Source organism: Oncorhynchus clarkii, chromosome 2 (assembly GCF_045791955.1).
Source record: "Oncorhynchus clarkii lewisi isolate Uvic-CL-2024 chromosome 2, UVic_Ocla_1.0, whole genome shotgun sequence".
NCBI classification, from domain to species: Eukaryota; Metazoa; Chordata; class Actinopteri; order Salmoniformes; family Salmonidae; genus Oncorhynchus; species Oncorhynchus clarkii.
In genome coordinates, this window is record NC_092148.1 from 8,040,325 (window position 1) to 8,060,016 (window position 19,692).

General features: G+C 42.5%; 1 protein-coding gene across 1 annotated transcript; it reads left to right on the forward strand.

The window, feature by feature from the left end:
* Nucleotides 1-330: 330 nt before the first annotated feature.
* On the forward strand, nt 331-18,517 carry LOC139419066 (collagen alpha-1(VI) chain-like). Its single transcript, XM_071168973.1, has 20 exons — nt 331-349; nt 1,432-1,575; nt 4,933-5,023; nt 7,828-8,034; nt 8,946-9,102; nt 9,730-9,843; nt 9,999-10,019; nt 10,186-10,206; nt 10,361-10,405; nt 12,319-12,372; nt 12,860-12,886; nt 14,300-14,353; nt 15,488-15,550; nt 15,643-15,705; nt 15,860-15,913; nt 16,097-16,132; nt 17,068-17,193; nt 17,371-17,433; nt 17,538-17,600; nt 18,255-18,517. Exons 1-20 carry the CDS (start codon nt 331-333, stop codon nt 18,315-18,317), a joined length of 1,485 nt encoding a protein of 494 aa, XP_071025074.1. The 3' UTR covers nt 18,318-18,517.
* Nucleotides 18,518-19,692: the final 1,175 nt, after the last annotated feature.

Genomic DNA, 19,692 nt, shown 5'->3' on the forward strand with positions numbered 1-19,692 from the left:
GTGTTCTCATTCTTCGCACAGTCTTGTTCAGTTGACTGAGTCAGACCTCCATGTCATTCTGAGGTGAAGACTGTGAAACTGTTATAATGTGAGGAAGTGCATCCTGTAGAAACTTCTCTAAGAGGACATTGAACCTTCAGAGGGCCTTGAATCTTCACTACTGGCAATATTTTTAGGCCACACACAGCGATACTTCATCCAAAGATTGCACTGTGTGCTATGTATTTGTGTAGCCTACTTTATTAAATCCCCTGTAATTTACTCTATCGGCCTCAGTAGAAGCTGCTGTAAAGTAGCAGTAAGGATTGTGTGGGGTGTAAACTGTATGAGATGGGAGGACACTTTGCAGGTGAGCCCCACCCTCTCCTGTTGCACAGACTGCTAGCAGAGAGAGCAGCAAACACACCTGGACAACACAAACCTGTGGGATATTCACATGTGAACACATATGCAAAAAAGAGAAAGGAAAGAAATGCCACTTTATTAAACACATAGGTATTCTAAAGTGCTTAGAACCTACCACTGGTCACTTTAGAAGAATTTGGAACAAATCCATTTGTCAGTTTAGAACCATGCCACTTGTCTTTAGAATGGTAAGGAAACCTCTCTGTTGTCAAGTGTGGATTCAATGGGATCTGAAGTTAAGTCATAAGCATTATGCACCAAAGCATTTGGAAATACCAGTATTGGAAAATCATTTGTCAATACATGTTTTTTTAAACACTGTACTTTATTTTTGAAAAGCATTTACTCTTGTTGACTTGTTGAAGGTAGTTAGTAGATACCGATGTTGACTTGTTGAAGGTAGGTAGTAGATACCGATGTTGACTTGTTGAAGGTAGTTAGTAGATACCGATGTTGACTTGTTGAAGGTAGGTAGTAGATACCGATGTTGACTTGTTGAAGGTAGGTAGTAGATACCGATGTTGACTTGTTGAAGGTAGGTAGTAGATACCGATGTTGACTTGTTGAAGGTAGGTAGTAGATACCGATGTTGACTTGTTGAAGGTAGGTAGTAGATACCGATGTTGACTTGTTGAAGGTAGGTAGTAGATACCGATGTTGACTTGTTGAAGGTAGGTAGTAGATACCGATGTTGACTTGTTGAAGGTAGGTAGTAGATACCGATGTTGACTTGTTGAAGTTAGGTAATAGATACCGATGTTGACTTGTTGAAGGTTGGTAGTAGATACCGATGTTGACTTGTTGAAGGTAGGTAGTAGATACCGATGTTGACTTGTTGAAGGTAGGTAGTAGATACCGATGTTGACTGAGGAAAATTCTGATGCATTTATTTTTGGATGATGATTATAAAGACCTACAACAGGATGTATGGAGGCTGGGTGTGAAGAGGGGTTTCAGGCTTTGACCACTCAAGCTGGATGTGCTTAAACATTCTCTTTTTAGTGGATATTTTTCTTTGGCCTCTAGGTTCTCCTGAAGTCCCTTCTCCCCTGCGTCTCCAGAAGGCCTCTCCCATGATGAAGCTGACCGGTGCTATTCTACTTCTCTCGTTGGTGTCGCTAGTCCACGGTGCCTGCTCTCTCAATGGGAGGAACAGAGGAGACCTCTATGGTAGGCTATCAAGCCAAGCTGTAGCTGAGTAGCCTTGCTCTCCTGCCCACCATTTTTTTACTTAGCAAGATGTTATGCCAATGCTTAATATCTGTTGAACATTTGCCAAAGCAAAGCATTAAACACAAGAATCCTTAACGTTGCCAAGTGAAAGGGTAGTACATATTAATTTAGATGCACTTTAAAGGGCAACTCCATCACATATCAACCTCATTTTCATCATCTCCGGCACCGTACCATAGTCAACACATAGTCAACACGTTTTTGTATAATAAAAAAAAAAATTGAAAACATCCTACCCGATGTCACGTTCTGACCTCTATTTCCTTTGTTTTTGTATTTATTTAGTTGGTCAGGGCGTGAGTTGGGTGGGCAGTCTATGTTTGTTTTTCTATGTTTTGGGGCAGTTCTATGTTTTCGGCCTAGTATGGTTCTCAATCAGAGGCAGGTGTCATTAGTTGTCTCTGATTGAGAATCATACTTAGGTAGCCTGGGTTTCACTGTGTGTTGGTGGGTGATTGTTCCTGTTTTTGTGTTTGCATCAGACAGGGCTGTTTTGAGTTCTCACGTTTCTTGTTTTTTTCGTTAGTTTGTTCATGTATAGTGTCGTCAATAAAATACAATGAACAACCACCACGCTGCGCTTTGGTCCGCCTCTACTTCACAAGAAGAGAATCGTTACACCCGATGACATCATCAAAAGTATAAACATTTTAAAAACAGTGATTTTAGAACACTATGAGGTTGGCGGTGACGTGGGGATCAAGAAAAATATCCTCCCTCTGGCTAGAAACTCGTTGAAGGTTTTGAAAATCACTGTTAAAAAAAAAAAAGTATCCTTCCTGTGATGTCAGAGAAGCACTTCTTTGGATTTCTTTCCTCTTATCTTGTTAACCACAGATCATATAAATGCGCAATTTTCACATACAATGCATTCGTAAAGTATTCAGACCCCTTTATTTTTTCTCAATTTTGTTACGTTACAGCCTTATACTAAAATCTATTAAATTATTTTTTAACTCACCAATCTACACACAATACATCATAATGACAAAGCAAAAACAGGTTTTTAGAAATGTCTGCAAATAAAAAATACTGAAATATCACACTTACATGAGTATTCAGACCCTTTACTCAGTTCTTTGTTGAAGCACCTTTCGCAGCAATTACAGCCTCAAGTCTTTTTGGGTATGACTCTACAAACTTGGCGCACCTGTATTTGGGGAGTTTCTCTCATTGTTCTCTGCAGATCTTCTCAAGCTCTGTCAGGTTGGATGGGGAGCGTCGCTGCACAGCTATTTTCAGGACTCTCCAGTGATGTTCGATCAGGTTCAAGTCCGGGCTCTGGCTGGGCCACTCAAGGACATACAGAGACTTGTCCCGAAGCCACTCTTGCATTGTCTTGGCTGTGTGCTTAATCATTGGATTTACTTGATAGCTACCTACACAAATAGCTAGCTAGAACAAAGTGTTAATAAGATAAATTCATTTAAAAAGGATTAAAAGCAATACAAATAAGTTATCCAGTAGGCATCTACTGAGGGAGCTAAGAGCTGTGTTGTCAGTCATTTCCCAGCAACTTCAGTAAAAAGGCAGATCCCCAGGAGGACTTAGCATAGCACCTGTCCTGTTGGAAGGTGAACCTTCGCCCCAGGCTGTGGCCCTGAGTGCTCTGGTTTTCACCAAGGAGCTCTCTGTACTTTGCTCCGTTAATCTTTTCCTCGATCCTGACGAGTCTCACAGTCCCTGAAACTGAAAAATATCCCCACAGTATGATGCTACCACCACCATGCTTCACCGTAGGGATGGTGCCAGGTTTCCTCCAGACGTGACGCTTGGTATTCAGGCCAAAGAGTTCAATCTTGGATTCATTAGACCAGAGAATCTTATTTCTCCTGGTCTGAGAGTCTTTAGGTTCCTTTTGGCAAACTCCAAGTGGGCTGTCTGGCCACTCTACCATAAAGGCCTAATTGGTGGAGTGCTACAGAGTTGGTTGTCCTTCTGGAAGGTTCTCCCATCTCCACAGAGGAAATCTGGAGCTCTTTCAGATTGACCATCGGGTTCATTGTCACCTCCCTGACCAAGGCCTTTCTCCCCATTTTTGCAAGTCATATAGTAAAGGGTCTGAATACGTATGTAAATAAGGTATTTCGTTTAAAAAATATATTTTATACATTTGCAAAAATGTCAAAAAACAGTTTTCACTTTGTACTGTGTGTAGATTGTTGCGGGAAAAAAAGGATTTAATACATTTTAGAACAAGGCTGTAACGTAACAAATTCAAGGGGTCTGAGTACTTTTTGAATAGACAGTTGTTTCGTGCTGGAGATTATATATGATTTTGGAAAGTGGCCAAATTGATTAACCAAATTCAAATGTGCTCAACCCTTGTAATATAAAACAGAGGGAGGTCAGTAAATCTTGTTGTCAGTCAATATCCTCTGAGCAGATGTTAGGAGGTTGCATGTAATCTCTCTACTACAACATGTTGATATATGGAGTACCTGTGTAATAAGACCTTTGGCCTAAGATCTTTGGATTGAACCAGCCATTTCTCTATGTGTCTGTATAGGGCTAAAGCTTTGTTCACACTGCAGGCCTTAATGCTCAAATTTCTTTTCAAATCCATTCTGGAAAACTGACTCTCCAAACGCTGTGAACAAATTGGATTTGTGTTCAGAAAGCATTCTATGCTAGTTGTTATAGCAACGGCCAGTGGTGTAAAGTAATTATGTAAAAAATACTTTAAAGTCCTACTTAAGTCGTTTTTTTCCTTCAGTATCTATATATTTTTTTGTTGACTACTTTTACTCTACTACATTCCTAAAGAAAATATGTAAATTCTACTCCCATAAATTATCCCTGACACCCAAAAGTACTTATTACATTTCAAATGCTCAGCCAGGACAGCAATATCCAATTTACGCACATACTGTATCAATATTATGCATCATCCCTACGGCCTCTGATCTGGTGGACTCACTTGACACAAATACTGCCTTTGTCATTTATGTCTGAGTGTTGGAGTGTGCCCCTGACTAGCCATACATTTAAAAAAATACAGTTGTGCCGTCTGGTTTGTTTAATATAAGTAATTTGATGTATATCATTTACTTTGTAATTTTACTTTAGTATGACAATTAGTATGTTTTCCACCACTGTACTTAAGTACATTTAAAACCAGATACTTTTAGACTTTTACTCAAGTAATATTTTACTGGGGGACTTTCACTTTTATTTGAATCATTTTCTATCAAATATTCTGTAAGGAGATGTCATCCCATTTGAAAATGATCCTTGGCTGAGTTGGCTATAAAGAAGCAGAAGCGGATGTGTACATTGTTCTGGACACCTCAGAGAGTGTGGCACTGAGGGCCAAGCCCTACGGCTCCTTTGTTGATCAGATCAAGCAGTTTGCCCTGGACTTTGTGGACCAGCTCAATACTAGGTGTGTATCACCTCCATACTGACAGTTTCAGCTACATGACTGGTATTCATTAAGAAATTATGTGGTTAACAATTCGTGCTTTCAGGTCCCTTACTTAAATTCATGACATTTGGCAACTAAACGGTAATTAATGCTACGTAGTAATGATTATGGCGAGCTTGCCAAGAGAAATCAAGTGTCATGTTAGCGACAAGGCTTCTGGGAAACTCGCGCCTGACCGTTTATTCACCCCACAGACTAGCGCAGACCAAACAATATCAATCCTCCTACAGAGGCCTCCATCGGCATACCTCCTGTTTAATTTCTTAAACTCCTCTCTGTGATCATTATTAAAAAATACAGTCATATTGTACCAGTATTATTCACCACACACTCAGACCCACCCTGATAAGCGACATGCAGAATGACCATTGATAGCTGCTCTGGGCAGTAGTGTTCTCCTGACAATGTGTTGTTGATGATCATCTCAGGAGGTCTGCCTCACTACATGCAGTCTTATAAACACGGTTGTGTGTTGACCTCTGTGTGAACTGTGGTTCTACAGTGATGAATCGGGGCTGAGAGGTAGTGTATGAGAACAGCTTCTCTCCTTACATGGTGCTCAGGGTTGCGTTAATATGATGCTCTTGGAAAAGCACAAGCATACTGCTGTGGGCTAAAACAGAGTCACACAGAGTGTTTCTTGTTAGTCTTAAACAAATCTACCTTGAAACAAAAGTATACACCTCACACACATGGTTATGGGCTTAAAAAAAGAATACACCTGTACCATGTCAGATATTATCAGGTATGAAGGTAAGACCCAGGTGCAGACACATCAAATTAACAATGGTTTAATAATCCAACAGGGCAGGCAATAGACAGGTCAAGGTAGGCAGGGGTCAGTAAACTAGAGGTGGGGGCGAAGGTACCGGACGGCAGGCAGGCTCAGGGTCAGGGTAGGCAGGGGTCAGTAAACCAGAGGTACTGGTCGGCAGGCAGGCTCAGGCAGAGTGGTCAGGCAGCCGGGTTCAAAGTCAGGACAGCCAAGGGTCAAAACCAGGAGGGGGAGAAAAATAGAGACTGGGAAAAGCCAGAGCTGAGAACAAAAACACTGGTTGACTTGACAAACTGGCAACAGACAAACAGAGAACACAGGTATAAATACACAGGGGATAATGGGGGAGATGGGCGACACCTGGAGGGGGGTGGAGACAATCACAAAGACAGGTGAAACAGATCCGGGTGTGACAGATATAGAGTTCAAATGTATTACATTTTAAGTTTGCATTCCACTCTTACACTTTATATACATCACAGAAAAATATAACAAAATCGTTTGACATTAAAACACCGGAGTTTCGGGAGTAAAAAAAAGAAACGTTTATTCATTATGAAATTATGACAAATATGAATAACATTCCATCCATGAGGCCACTAGAGGGCGATTTGGTCTTTTGACTGAAGGAAAGCGGTCTACGGAGGCCAAGACAGCTCATCTTGTTGAACTACAAAACGTATTGGGCTTTTTGCTAAGACCAGCGGCATTTATACAGATGCTGCAACTTATATTATAATCGTAATAGATTTGCTTTTGCCATCCCACTGTTCGGAAACAGTGCAACTATTACGGTTAAAATATTTGAGCTGTGTTTTCTGTGGCCCATACCGATATGTTTCATCACTGAATGCCTGTGTGTGCGTCAGTTTGTGTGTGTGTGTGTGTGTGTGTGTGTGTGTGTGTGTGTGTGTGTGTGTGTGTGTGTGTGTGTGTGTGTGTGTGTGTGTGTGTGTGTGTGTGTGTGTGTGTGTGTGTGTGTGTGTGTGTGTGTGCGTGTTACTCACTAACAAGCTCAGACAGGCAGCAAGTGTAATGAGTGACTGTGCGTGTTTGGTCAGTGCAGCCATTCCAAATCATTCGCCCAGAAAAGGTTTGGGGTTTACCTTTGGGGCACTGAGCTGCATTCCTGACTGAGAGGAAGGTTGATATGTTATCTCTATCTAACAAAGTCTCACCTTACAGCTAAGGAGTTGTCCTCCTGAAGTTCAGAGGACCTGATGAATGACGTCTTCACGTGATCAGAAATACACATATAAGAGAACAACACTTTCAGTCATGCAGGCACACAGTGAGCTTTGTCATTATCTGACATTTATTGAATTGGGGCCCATGTTTTGGAGAAGCCCTGTGATTCAAGACATTGTTGTACAATAAAATACGATCAGCTCAATGTTTATAAAGGAAGGATAAAAGTCCAAGTATGCCATTTGCCAAAGATCATGGTGTATCCTCTAATGTGTCTGACTCAGCACAACTTCTTTGCAAAACAGCCAAAATAGTACATATATTTTTTTGTGATGTGATTCATTAGGGATGTGATCCTACTGAAGTATGCAAAATGCTACTGGCCTAAAGTTCAAAGAGCTAAAGAACACCTAGTTCTTGACAGCTCCTGGTTCTTGACACGGTTGGTTGAGTATTTATGTATCTTTCATTGACTTCATCAGAATAGCAACTGCCTGATGGTTTGATTGGGTACTGGAGAAAATAGCAGGGGGACGATGGGTGTAAATGTGCTTGGGGCTTGACAAGACGGCAAACTTGTAATAGATTTGTTCTATCAGGTTTTAGTACCACTTTCTCCCCTCTGGGAATCAATACATCATTCCCATGAGCGAACTCCCTGCCTTCTAATCTGTAGACAGTAAATGAAATACTGCTGATTTAGGGGAATTGTCCCTGTAGTGCATGTAGATCAGAGGTAACTGGCTTGGTGTCACTCTTTGTGTGCCATTGTGACATAGCTCTGCCTGTACTCATCTAGATACTACCGCTGTGAGCGTAACCTGACGTGGAGTGTGGGAGTGCTGCACTACAGTGATGAGGTAAAGGTGATGAGGGAGCTGACCAGCACCAAGGAGGCCCAAGGAAGAGCTCAGCTGAAGAGAGCTATACAGGACATTCGCTACATCGGCAAGGGAACCCACACCGACTGTGCCATCTCCGTAGCAACAGGGCAGCTGATGACAGGGTGAGTCCATCGATTGTATAAGGGCTCAGGGCCCAGATGCAGATGGTTTGAGTATTTTATATTTATTAGTTAAAAAGGGTAGAGAGAGAATGGTCGTGGACAGGCAAAAGGTCAAAACCAGATCAGAGTCCAGGAGGTACAGAGTGGCAGGCAGGCTCGAGGTCAGGGCAGGCAGACTGGACAGGCAGGCGGGTACGGAGTCCAGAAAACAGGCATGGGGTCAAAACCGGGAGGACTAGCAAAAGCAGGAGCACGGGGAGAAACACACTGGTTGACTTGGAAACATACAAGACAAACTGGCTCAGAGACACAGGAAACACAGGGATAAATACACTGTGGAAAATAAGCGACACCTGGAAGGGGTGGAGACAATCACAAGGACAGGTGAAACAGATCAGGGCGTGACAGATTGGTTGATTGAGTAGTTAGTACCAGTCAATCAATCGATCAGTCAGTTAATTAGTTAGTTAGTCTTTTCTGTCTGTCTGGCTGTCTGTCTGTCTGTCTGTCTGTCTGTCTGTCTGTATGTATGTATGCATGTATGCATGTATCCATCTCAAATGTGACATGTGTGAGAGAGTGTCTTAAAACACATGCGTTTCATCCCAATATACCGTGCATGATACTTTGATATTGTGTAATACGTTCCTCCTTCACTTCTATAGTGCCCTTAGGAAAATGCTTTGATATTTACACCTTGGAGCAGAGTTCAACGTTTTGTCAGGGGCAAGTTAAAAACACATTTCTTGCATCTTTGCAGGGGTAAACAGATAGACATTCAAACCTCTCCTAGGAGATGGAGTTCCTCCACAAAGCTTCTGACAAAATAAAGTCTGCTCCACAATTATACAGAAAGGATCCCGTTTGACTCACACGTTCTGCTTCATTGTATCTCTTTCTTCAACCCACAGCTCTCCTCTCCATGGCAACAAGTACATGGTGGTGGTGACAGATGGCCACCCGCTGGACGGCTATAAGGAGCCGTGTGGCGGGGTGGCACACACCGTGTCTGAGGCCAGAGCCATGAACATTAACATCTTCAGCGTGGCTATCACTCCACATCACCTGGTAATCAAGAGGGAATAGAGCTCTGGCTAGAAGGTCCAGGTTGTAGACAGAGAACTTTGCCCTCTGTAGTGGTCATGGAAACACAATAACTAATACTGCTCAAACAAACTGGATTGGCTGTAGTCTGACATCCTTGAGTTTTTTAACTCAAGGATCCCACTGTATTTGATATATGATATATTTATATGTAGTCTGTGCATTCTTCTCTTGCACCTCAGAATGTGTGGGTATGCCAAAATACAGGCTTTATCACATACGGCCGTGATTGGGAGTCCCATAGGGCGGCGCACAATTGGCCCAGCGTCGTCCGGGTTTGGCCGGTGTAGGCCATCATTGTAAATAAGAATTTGTTCTTAACTGACTTTCCTAGTTAAATAAAAAATAAAAAATAATTAAAACAATTAAAAACAGCCTTATTTGTCCACTGGAGTTTTTCTAGTTTGAGGTAGTTTTTCAGTGTTTCAGTCTCTGATTCTGTCTCTAATGCTCGCTCTCCCTCTCTCTCTCTCTCTCTCTCTCCCCCTCCACCTCTCTACCGCTCCCTCCCGCTCTCTCTCTCTCTCCTCTCTCTCTCTCTCTCTCTCTCTCTCTCTCTCTCTCTCTCTCTCTCTCTCTCTCTCTCTGCAGGACAACAGACTTGGTTCCATAGCAACAGATGTACAACACACACATAACATGTCTGCTACTAGTGAGGACCTGCAGGTTGTTAGGAACACCATCAGCTCCATAGTGTCTACCATGGTGAGTACACCATCGTCACATAGTTACCATCATACAAGCGGCCATTTTTAAACCAAGGCCCTGTACCTAAATGTAATTTACTGTAGGCCATTTTTTTTGTTGCCCAAACAGACTATTCTAACCAAATGTCTGTCTCTTCTTTTATGGATCTGTAGTACAAGGATTCTGAATCTGTGGTGAGTTTTTTCGCTACAACATCTGCTAAATATGTGTATGTTACCAATACAATTTGATTTGATTTGATAGTTCCCGACCAATACAGTGAGATGATTGTTGTTTGTGATCTTATTTATGAACAGTGATTATGACTGGGGTTGATTTATGTTTGTTGTTCTTTTTCAGTGCTGTTCGTTCGAGTGCAAGGTAAGCCTGATCACATTGTCGTACCTTTTCAACATGATCTCGCAGAAAACTTAATTACAGATTGTTTGTCTTGATTAATCTGATCTCAGTATAGTCTTAATATGGGGTCCAGTGGAGTCAGAAGTCTTTCTCATCCGTGTTCTTTGTTTCACAGGCTCCCCTGGGATCTCAAGGCCCTGCTGGTGCAGGAGGGGGCGCGGTAGGGTGCTCTCTGTTTTCCTTTTAGTTAAAACACCACATTTAGATTTACCAGACGCTCGTCAATTAGGGTTATTAGAGTGCCTTGCTCAAGGGCACATCGACAGATTCAAACCAGCAACCTTTCCGTTACTGGCCCAACACTCTTAATGGCTAGGCTATCTGTCGCCCACCTTAGCTATTGGTGAACATTTTGAAAATGCCCATCGCTGCGTTCTTAGATATAATTACCTTACCTTATATTTACCTTACTGATGGTTTGCTTAGCTCCAACTCTCAGTGACTAAGTAAGGGATAAGTAAGCATTGGGGGGGGGGAGAAGGGAGCCTGAGGAACGTTAATCAAACCCTGGTGATTTGGCTCACGTACTGCAGTTCATATACAGTAAGGATTCACAATGTAAACACATGCGTGAGTGTGTGTGAGTGTGTGTGCGTGTGTGCGTTTGTGCACATTACTATAAATATGCCAGACATTTATAATCACACAGTATTACAAGGTCAATATCAGGACAGTGAAAGAATGAGTGAAACAGAAAGTACTGATATTGGTTTGTAATCAGATTGATTGAAAAAAAGCTGCCCCTGCTGTGGTCTGGATTCAAACCAAAGGTTTTAAGGACGGGAGTGGCTTTGCGCCAATATCCAATGGAATGCTAATGTGATGACAATCTTTGCTTTACCAGGACTGTATTCCATGGGGTGCAGCGTTATGGAACATTGAGATATAAATATATTACATAGAAAAGCCATGCTTCTATGTCATGTGGAATAGGGAATCATGTCCACTCTATAACAGACATTTCTATGTGTGATCTGAGCGTGCCCCCAGGCCCCCCCTGTTTACCTGATGGGGACTAATGACTCTGGCCTTCTCTGTGTCTGATCTAATCATGGCGTCCAGATGGCCTGCCTAGCCCACTGCTAGTCAACACAGCTCTTGTGTGTTCCAGCCAAGAAATGCATTAAGGAGACGAGGAGGTAGTGGAACTGAAAAAGGCTTAGTTTGATTGATTCTATTGTACAGTACCGTGTTCTGTGCACAACTTCTGGCAGTCTGGCAAGTCCAAGACTTTCTTCTCTGTCTCAATGGGAATTTAGGGCCTAAGGGTGTAATATCACATGCACAAGTACAGTGAAATGCCTTTCTTGCAAACTCAAAACCTAACAATAAGTAAGTAAGTAAGCATACTATATACAGGGTCAGTTCCAATACCATATTTACAATGTGCAGGAACATTGGAGTGTTGGAGGTAGAAATATATATATATATATAGATATATATATATATATATAAGGGTAAGGTGACTAGGCAACAGGATATAAGATAAACAGAGTAGCAGCAGCTTGTATGTGAGTGAATGTGCTTGTGTGTAGAGTCAATATGAATGTGCATATTATGTCTGAGTGTAGGGCCCTGTGCGTGTGAACAGAGACAGTGTGTGTGTGTGTGTGTGTGTGTGTGTAGGGCCCTGTGCGTGTGAACAGAGACTGTGTGTGTGTGTCTGTGTGGGGCCCTGTGCGTGTGAACAGAGACAGTGTGTGTGTGTGTGTGTGTGTGTGTGTGTGTGTGTGTGTGTGTGTGTGTGTGTGTGTGTGTGTGTGTGTGTGTGTGTGTGTGTGTGTGTGTGTGTGTGTGTGTGTGTGTGTGTGTGTGTGTGTGTGTGTGTGTGTGTGTGTGTGGCCCTGTGCGTGTGAACAGAGACAGTCACAAATAAAAATAAAAGCTCAGTAAAGATACAAGGTTAACTCAGATTGTCCATGTAGCTATTTTGTCATCTATTTATCAGTCGTATTGCTTGGGGATAGAAGCTTCCTGTAGCTTAACACAGTTTATACAAACGGCTTCACTCAGACTAACACTGGAAGAGGTTGACTGATGACAATGAGAAATAGATATGATTCTTTTTTTCAGGGAACTCCAGGACGTCAGGGGGTTGCCGGGAGACCGGGAAGTTTGGGAGCAAAGGTAGTATATGACACATTACAGAACATGAGCTTGTCTATCTGCTGACTAGACTGTGGAGACATTATGCTTTGTAGCCTGTTTGATGCTACAGATTATGGCTACAGGCAATGTGGATCATATCTTTGTCACCTAGGGGACTGCAGGTGACCAGGGGCCCCAAGGACACAGAGGAGAGAAGGTCAGAGTGATTATTTATCTAAAATAAAAAATATGTACCACTTTGAATGTTTTAGATTATTCATAACACATGCTGGTTAGCTATAATGTAACATTGCCTGGTAGAATTTAGAGCTTTGGCGTAAATGCAATATTTAGAGACATACTTGTCTGGCTGTATGAGGTTAGCTAATGCAATGTTCCATGAGCATTCACTTAACTGTATTGAAATATGCCATATGTTCCCAGTGTTTCCAACACCAGGAATTCTGGATCCGTATTAAGTGCTTAGAAGCTAAACTCTGATATTCGTCACTCTCTTTCTCTACAGGGTGACCGTGGTCCTACTGGTGACAGCGTAAGCTCTCATCGATTTTGTGGCGAGTAATAGTGATTATAATAGTGTTTATAAACCTTGTAGTACATACGTATATAATGTAAACAAAGAATACATCACATCAAATCATCCAACAGCCATAGGTTCAGCTGTCAAAATGTTCAAACGTTATTTTGCCCTACAGGGTCCAAGAGGACCGTCTGGACAAAAGGTATGTTGTTGATCTTATGCATCATTCATTCATTCATTCATGTGTCCATCCATCCATTCAGTCATGCACATTGTCACATACTCACCAATTCAACCAGTTGCAGTGGTGGGAATGAAGTCATGTGACCCATGTGTTTCTAGGGTGAGAAAGGAGCGGATGGAGTGGACGGGAAGGATGGCCTTGTGGTTTGTTTGTTTTCTACCTCTTACTCAACACACAGCCCCTGCATTATTAAATGTTTAACAAGAGTATCACTCTGTAAACTTACAAACAGAAAAACAAGGCTATCAAGGCCTCGTAAAGTGTGAGTGAGCAATTAAACAGGGATGCAGGCTTCGCCCTCACAGGTCTCCCTTTATATACACCCATATTCCAGAATTATTAGAGGGGTTGAGACAAAAACAAGATGAGAATGAAATACAGACGAAGGATGGCTCAGCCCATGCTGAAGGCTGTTAGTATTATGTAACACCTGTACCTTCTTCCATAGGCTCTGGACCTATTATACAGTACAGAGCAATACTTTTGGCCATCCCCGTGAGGCACTATATGGAGCATAACAGGGTGCTTAAAACCGATCCAGGTGCTGCATGGTGGATATGAGCCAGATGAATCATATAGGTGTTTTATAGACTAAATGTTCAGCACTAAAGCCTCATGGTCACATCCCTTTAGACCCCCCCCCCCCCCCTGGGAGATTTGACAGGAAGTTCCTTAACTATGAAAAGGATAAAGAAAAACTATTTTACTTCATAAATCGAATTGCGCTAATGGAAAAATGTCATATTCATCTATGTAAATTCACTAATAAAACTATGTTATCACTAATAAGCATATGTTATCATTGTCTGTTTCGATACTTTTTGTCTGTACACTGTTTTTTCTGAAATAAAAAAATGTATATTTAAAATAAATATGTAAATAAATAAAGTCAAATAATTAAAAAATATTTACCCCAAAAATTATTCAAATTGAAGATTTAGCGTAAAGACAGTCCCCACCCCCACCTCCACCTCCACCCCGGGTCCTGAATCCCTTGACATGTTTCTCAAACCAGAGCAGACGTTTTTCAGAGCAGATAACTGTGTAGTAGGCCCAGATTACAAAGTACATTAAAGAGTTCTGTTTCTCTGGAAACCTTCAGTGAGGTCACTCATGTTCGTATTATTCCTTGAAATGTGCAGTAAACTCCCACGTCGCCCTCTCTCTTTCTCTCTCTGTAGGGGGACTCTGGGGTTATGGGCCTGTCTGGTTGTAGAGGAGACGAGGGGGCAGAGGTAAGTCTATAGGAGTCATACAAGGTCATGTAGCCAGAGTCAAAGTCATGACAGTCTGCTTGTCTTGTTTCCTACTGCTCTTCCTTTTCTTCAGTCTTTCCAGACTGATCAGCACCGGCCCTCCTTAGTCCCACTTCCACACTCCCCCTTTAAAAAAGACCATCTACTCCGTCCCACGTACCCACACACACACCCACACACACACCACACTCACCCACACACACACACACACCACCACTCACCACACTCACCCACACACACACTCACCACACTCACCACACACACACGCACCACACTCACCCACACACACACTCACCACACTCACCACACACACACACACCACACTCACCACACAAGCCCACATACACACCACACTCACCACACTCACCACACGAACCCACACACGCACCACACTCACCCACACACACACCACACTCACCATCTCACCCACACACTCACCACACAAACCCACACACACACTACACGCACCACACACATCCACACACACACCACGGCTTACTGTATTCATGACCTCCTAGACTAGTTACAGTGAAACTCTGGGAGTGTTACACCAAGCGTTCATCATTTCCCAGAATTTTCCCCCCACGAACCAAGAACCACTTGGCAGCCAATAGCGCTCTAGGAGCCAGAGCTAGTCAGTAGAATGACATGTACTGCAAACAGGGAGTTACGATACTACACATTATTCCCATAACTCTGTCCTCAGCAGACTTCATAGTCATTCCCTTTTTGCTGTTAAAGCAGGTGTGCTTCATTCTGTGGTTGAAAGCAATTCAGTTCAAACAAAATCAGAAGATGAGACAGGGTTATTTTCAGTGTGTTATTTCTGCCATGGTTGGGGTAATTAGCCAGGCGGATAAGAACAATCCTTTTGTTTGTTTATATCTGATTGGGGTATGAGTGGGAGTTTATTTGTTTGGGAGTCTTTACCAGTCACCCACTTGGATAGAATAATACTAGATAAATAGTAGATTCATGCTGTTAGTTATATCTGAAGTATTCATGTTTAAGTTCAGACTGGTTGATGTTGGTAATGACTGTTTCCTCTGATCTGAAGTATTCATATTTAAGTTCAGACTGGTTGATGTTGGTAATGACTGTTTCCTCTGATAGAGGGAGCCAGGTCCTCTGGGGCAGAAAGGAGATGAAGGATCTTATGGATTACCTGGACAAAAGGTAACTCTGTCATACCCAGCACCTTAATTGTCTGTTCTGCATTATTTAATGTGTGAGTGACTTAAGTTTCTATTTGACCTTCCTGTCCACAGGGAGAGATGGGAACACCTGGGGAGCCAGGGGTTCCTGGAGTGTCTGGAGCCAACGGAGCCAAGGTAATCAATCAATTTATTGATTTATCAACTAATCAAATCAATCAATTAATCAATCAATAATTTCAATCATCAATTTCGATCATTCAATCATCCATCCATCTATCACACAGGATAGCTTTTCTGTGTGGCTGTATTGTTTCATCTGTGTCTGTAGGGGGAGCCTGGACCAATCGGAGGACCTGGAAATAAGGGTGACCAAGGAGACGAAGTAAAAACACCACCACCTCAATAACTTTATCGTCAATAAGTTGCAGATTCTGATAACTGCCAGTTGTGATAAACGCACAAATGTATCGGTGTATTTTTTATAGTTGAATGGAAAAATGATGCCATAACCAATAACATTTGGACAATGACCTCAGGCACCTGTCCACCTTTCTGTGTTTTACAGGGGGACTTTGGACCGTCTGGAGCGCCAGGCACAGAGGTTTGGAACTCAGCTAGTTCTAGAATCAATACAACACCCGGACCAGGACGAACACTGTCCACATAATCTGACACAGGAAGACACATATCTTACTAGATCACTGAACATCAGGGTACCCCAACTGATGGCACATGGGCCGAATTTGGCCCGGGGGTGGTTTTATTTGACCCCCCAAGTTTTCTAAAAAATAAGTGACATCTGATTATGTTTTATTGTTGGACAACAGGAAATCAGCTCCAAGGGAATTTAAGAAATCTGTTCCCAAGTATTCACACGCATAATAGAGAGAAACGTGATTGAATACAAATGTAAGCAGGGCTTCTTGAGGTCAATTTGCTTTCTATTTGTAACTATGCTCCGGTCCACCCGACAATCTGCTCAAGAAATCTAGTTGATGATCCCTGCTCTACATTGACTAAATGGCTGAATTAAATAGTTGTATCACTGTAAAATAAAACACATTAGTATATAATGAATCAAAAAAGTTGGTTTAGCTTTTGTAAACACTTTGATGTTTACATTATGGTAAAATGGCCTTGTTGACCGATGGGAAGTTGCTGTTTAGCTGAACAATGCTGTTCACATCCAAGCTGGTGACCTCTCTCTCTCTGTAACGACGTGTGCTGAGAGTCAGGAAGCAAGTTCAGGGAGTTTGTTGTTTAATAAATAAATACAACTAAATACAAAACAAGAAACACAAACAGCACACAGACATGAAATAGAAACAATGATGCCCGGGGAAGGAACCAAAGGGAGTGACATATATAGGGCAGGTAATAAAGGAAGTGATGGAGTCCAGGTGAGTCTGACGATGCGCAGGTGCGCGTAATGGTGACAGGTGTGCGCCTTAACGAGCAGCCTGGTGACCTAGAGGCCGGAGAGGGAGCACACATGACACTCTCTCTCCCTCTCTCTTCCTATTTGTCTCTCTTAAGGGTGTAGGGGGAGAGAGGGGACTGAGAGGTGCTCCAGGAATAAGAGGTGGTCAAGGGGAGACGGGGGACACAGGCTCTGCTGGAGCACAGGGTCATGAAGGTCAGGCTGGAGACGTGGGTTCACAGGTGAGTGTCCCTCGGTCCTCTATTACTCTGTGTGATCACTTGTTCTTTCTTATATGGTTCCACCAACATCTTCTTGGGGAACAGGCTAGCTCTCTCATGGGCTATTGCTAAATATAGGTTGATGTTTTACCTCCAGTCATTGTCGCACCCCCTCTCTTAATTTCTTCCCCCTGAAAGGGTCTGAGTGTAGTGTCTGGGCTCAAAGGGTACAGAGGAGAGCCGGGACCTTACGGGCCTGCGGTACGATGGCCAGTCATTTAATGATTTTGATGATGACACAGCTGTACCATGTGGTAACACATGCAAACTACAATACATGTTTTGACCAGGGTCTCTCCCCCCAGGGTGTTAAGGGCTCCAGGGGGCCTCCAGGAGCACCGGGAGATGCAGGGCCCATTGGGAAACGGGTGAGTGTATTGAAGAGCTTATCTGATTTATCATGAGGCTAATATTCTGAATACACAATATTATCTTGATTCTCTCTTCGGGGTGATGGTGGAACTATTAAAGGAATTAAATTACTCTAGGTTTTAATATCCAATTAAAATGAAACACTCTGTCCATTCATAAGGATTTGTAAGACCCTTATTCTATAATAATAGACAGAGCCCAGTCTCAAAGTCAAACAGCAGAGTTTATTCACGAGAGTACTGAACACGATACAGGTTACCACAGGTTATAAACTGAAAATGACGTCATTAGTTCCAGCACCAACCCGTGCCATCTCCATTCCAGTACAAAGGCTGTATCTCAAGCCTTCCCACATCCGTCTCCCTACCAATTTAATATAATTTACGAGTCAAGGTTTTCTCGTGTAGATAAGCATTATAGTCAGTCTGATTCATTTGTACCAAGCAACAGACAGTCATTGTTCTAACTCTTAACCACATTCACACACATTATATTCAGTACTGGGATCAAGAAAGAAAACTCATACATTTACAGCAACATAATAATATTCGGATTAGTACATATACAGTAACATAATAGTATTCTGATCAGTCAGTCCTGATTGTAACGTATACATGATTAGTCATCATTGATAAAAATTCCCTTAACAGGAACACAAGGAGAAGGCCAACCTGGATATCCAGGGTTCCAGGTCTGTATTTCTTCAGCAGTGAAATTCTGAGCAATAAGTAGGCCTTCATGTTTTGAGTTATGAGTTATCAACATTGTCTGGACAAAATGTCCATGGACCTCATTTGCCTATTTCAGATTTTTCATTCAGCTTCTTACAGGGATACCCTGGTCTGAGAGGACCTGCAGGTTTAAAGGTCTGTCTGTCTGTCTGTCTGTCTGTCTGTCTGTCTGTCTGTCTGTCTGTCTGGATACCCTGGTCTGAGAGGACCTGCAGGTTTAAAGGTCTGTCTGTCTGTCTGTCTGTCTGTCTGTCTGGATACCCTGGTCTGAGAGGACTTGCAGGTTTAAAGGTCTGTCTGTCTGTCTGTCTGTCTGGATACTCTGGTCTGAGAGGACCTGCAGGTTTAAAGGTCTGTCTGTCTGTCTGTCTGTCTGTCTGTCTGTCTGGATACCCTGGTCTGAGAGGACCTGCAGGTTTAAAGGTCTGTCTGTCTGTCTGTCTGTCTGTCTGTCTGTCTGTCTGTCTGTCTGTCTGGATACCCTGGTCTGAGAGGACCTGCAGGTTTAAAGGTCTGTCTGTCTGTCTGTCTGTCTGTCTGTCTGTCTGTCTGTCTGTCTGTCTGTCTGTCTGTCTGTCTGTCTGGATACCCTGGTCTGAGAGGACCTGCAGGTTTAAAGGTCTGTCTGTCTGGATACCCTGGTCTGAGAGGACCTGCAGGTTTAAAGGTCTGTCTGCCTGTCTGTCTGTCTGTCTGTCTGGATACCCTGGTCTGAGAAGACCTGCAGGTTTAAAGGTCTGTCTATGTCTGTCTGTCTGTCTGTCTGTCTGTCTGTCTGTCTGTCTGTCTGTCTGGATACCCTGGTCTGAGAGGACCTGCAGGTTTAAATCAAATCAAATCAAATTTTATTTGTCACATACACATGGTTAGCAGATGTTAATGGGAGTGTAGCGAAATGCTTGTGACCCTGGTCTGAGAGGACCTGCAGGTTTAAAGGTCTGTCTGTCTCTGTCTCTGTCTGTCTCTCTCTCTCTCTCTCTCTCTCTCTCTCTCTCTCTCTCTCTCTCTCTCTCTCTCTCTCTCTCTCTCTCTCTCTCTCTCTCTCTCTCTCTCTCTCTCTCTCTCTCTCTCTCTCTCTCTCTCTCTCTCTCTCTCTCTATATATATATATATATATATATATATATATATATATATATATATATATATATATATATATATATATATATAACCATGTCTGAGAGGACCTGCAATTTTAAAGGTCTGTCTGTCTGCATCAGGGTTTGGAACCAAATTATTTTCCAATAGTTCTTTCTGAACAGAAACACTATTCTTTTTGTTCCATTCCACTGTTACGTCCAGAAAAATAAAGATATGAACCGGTTTAGCTCAGTAGCTACTTTGTCAATCAGTGCGGA

Excerpts from the sequence above, each read along its gene's own strand:
- LOC139419066 (XM_071168973.1), top strand. Across the intron at positions 15,706-15,859 it reads CTGGAGCCAACGGAGCCAAG|GGGGAGCCTGGACCAATCGG; the intron begins GTAATCAATCAA and ends CTGTGTCTGTAG. Across the intron at positions 17,434-17,537 it reads CGGGACCTTACGGGCCTGCG|GGTGTTAAGGGCTCCAGGGG; the intron begins GTACGATGGCCA and ends CTCTCCCCCCAG.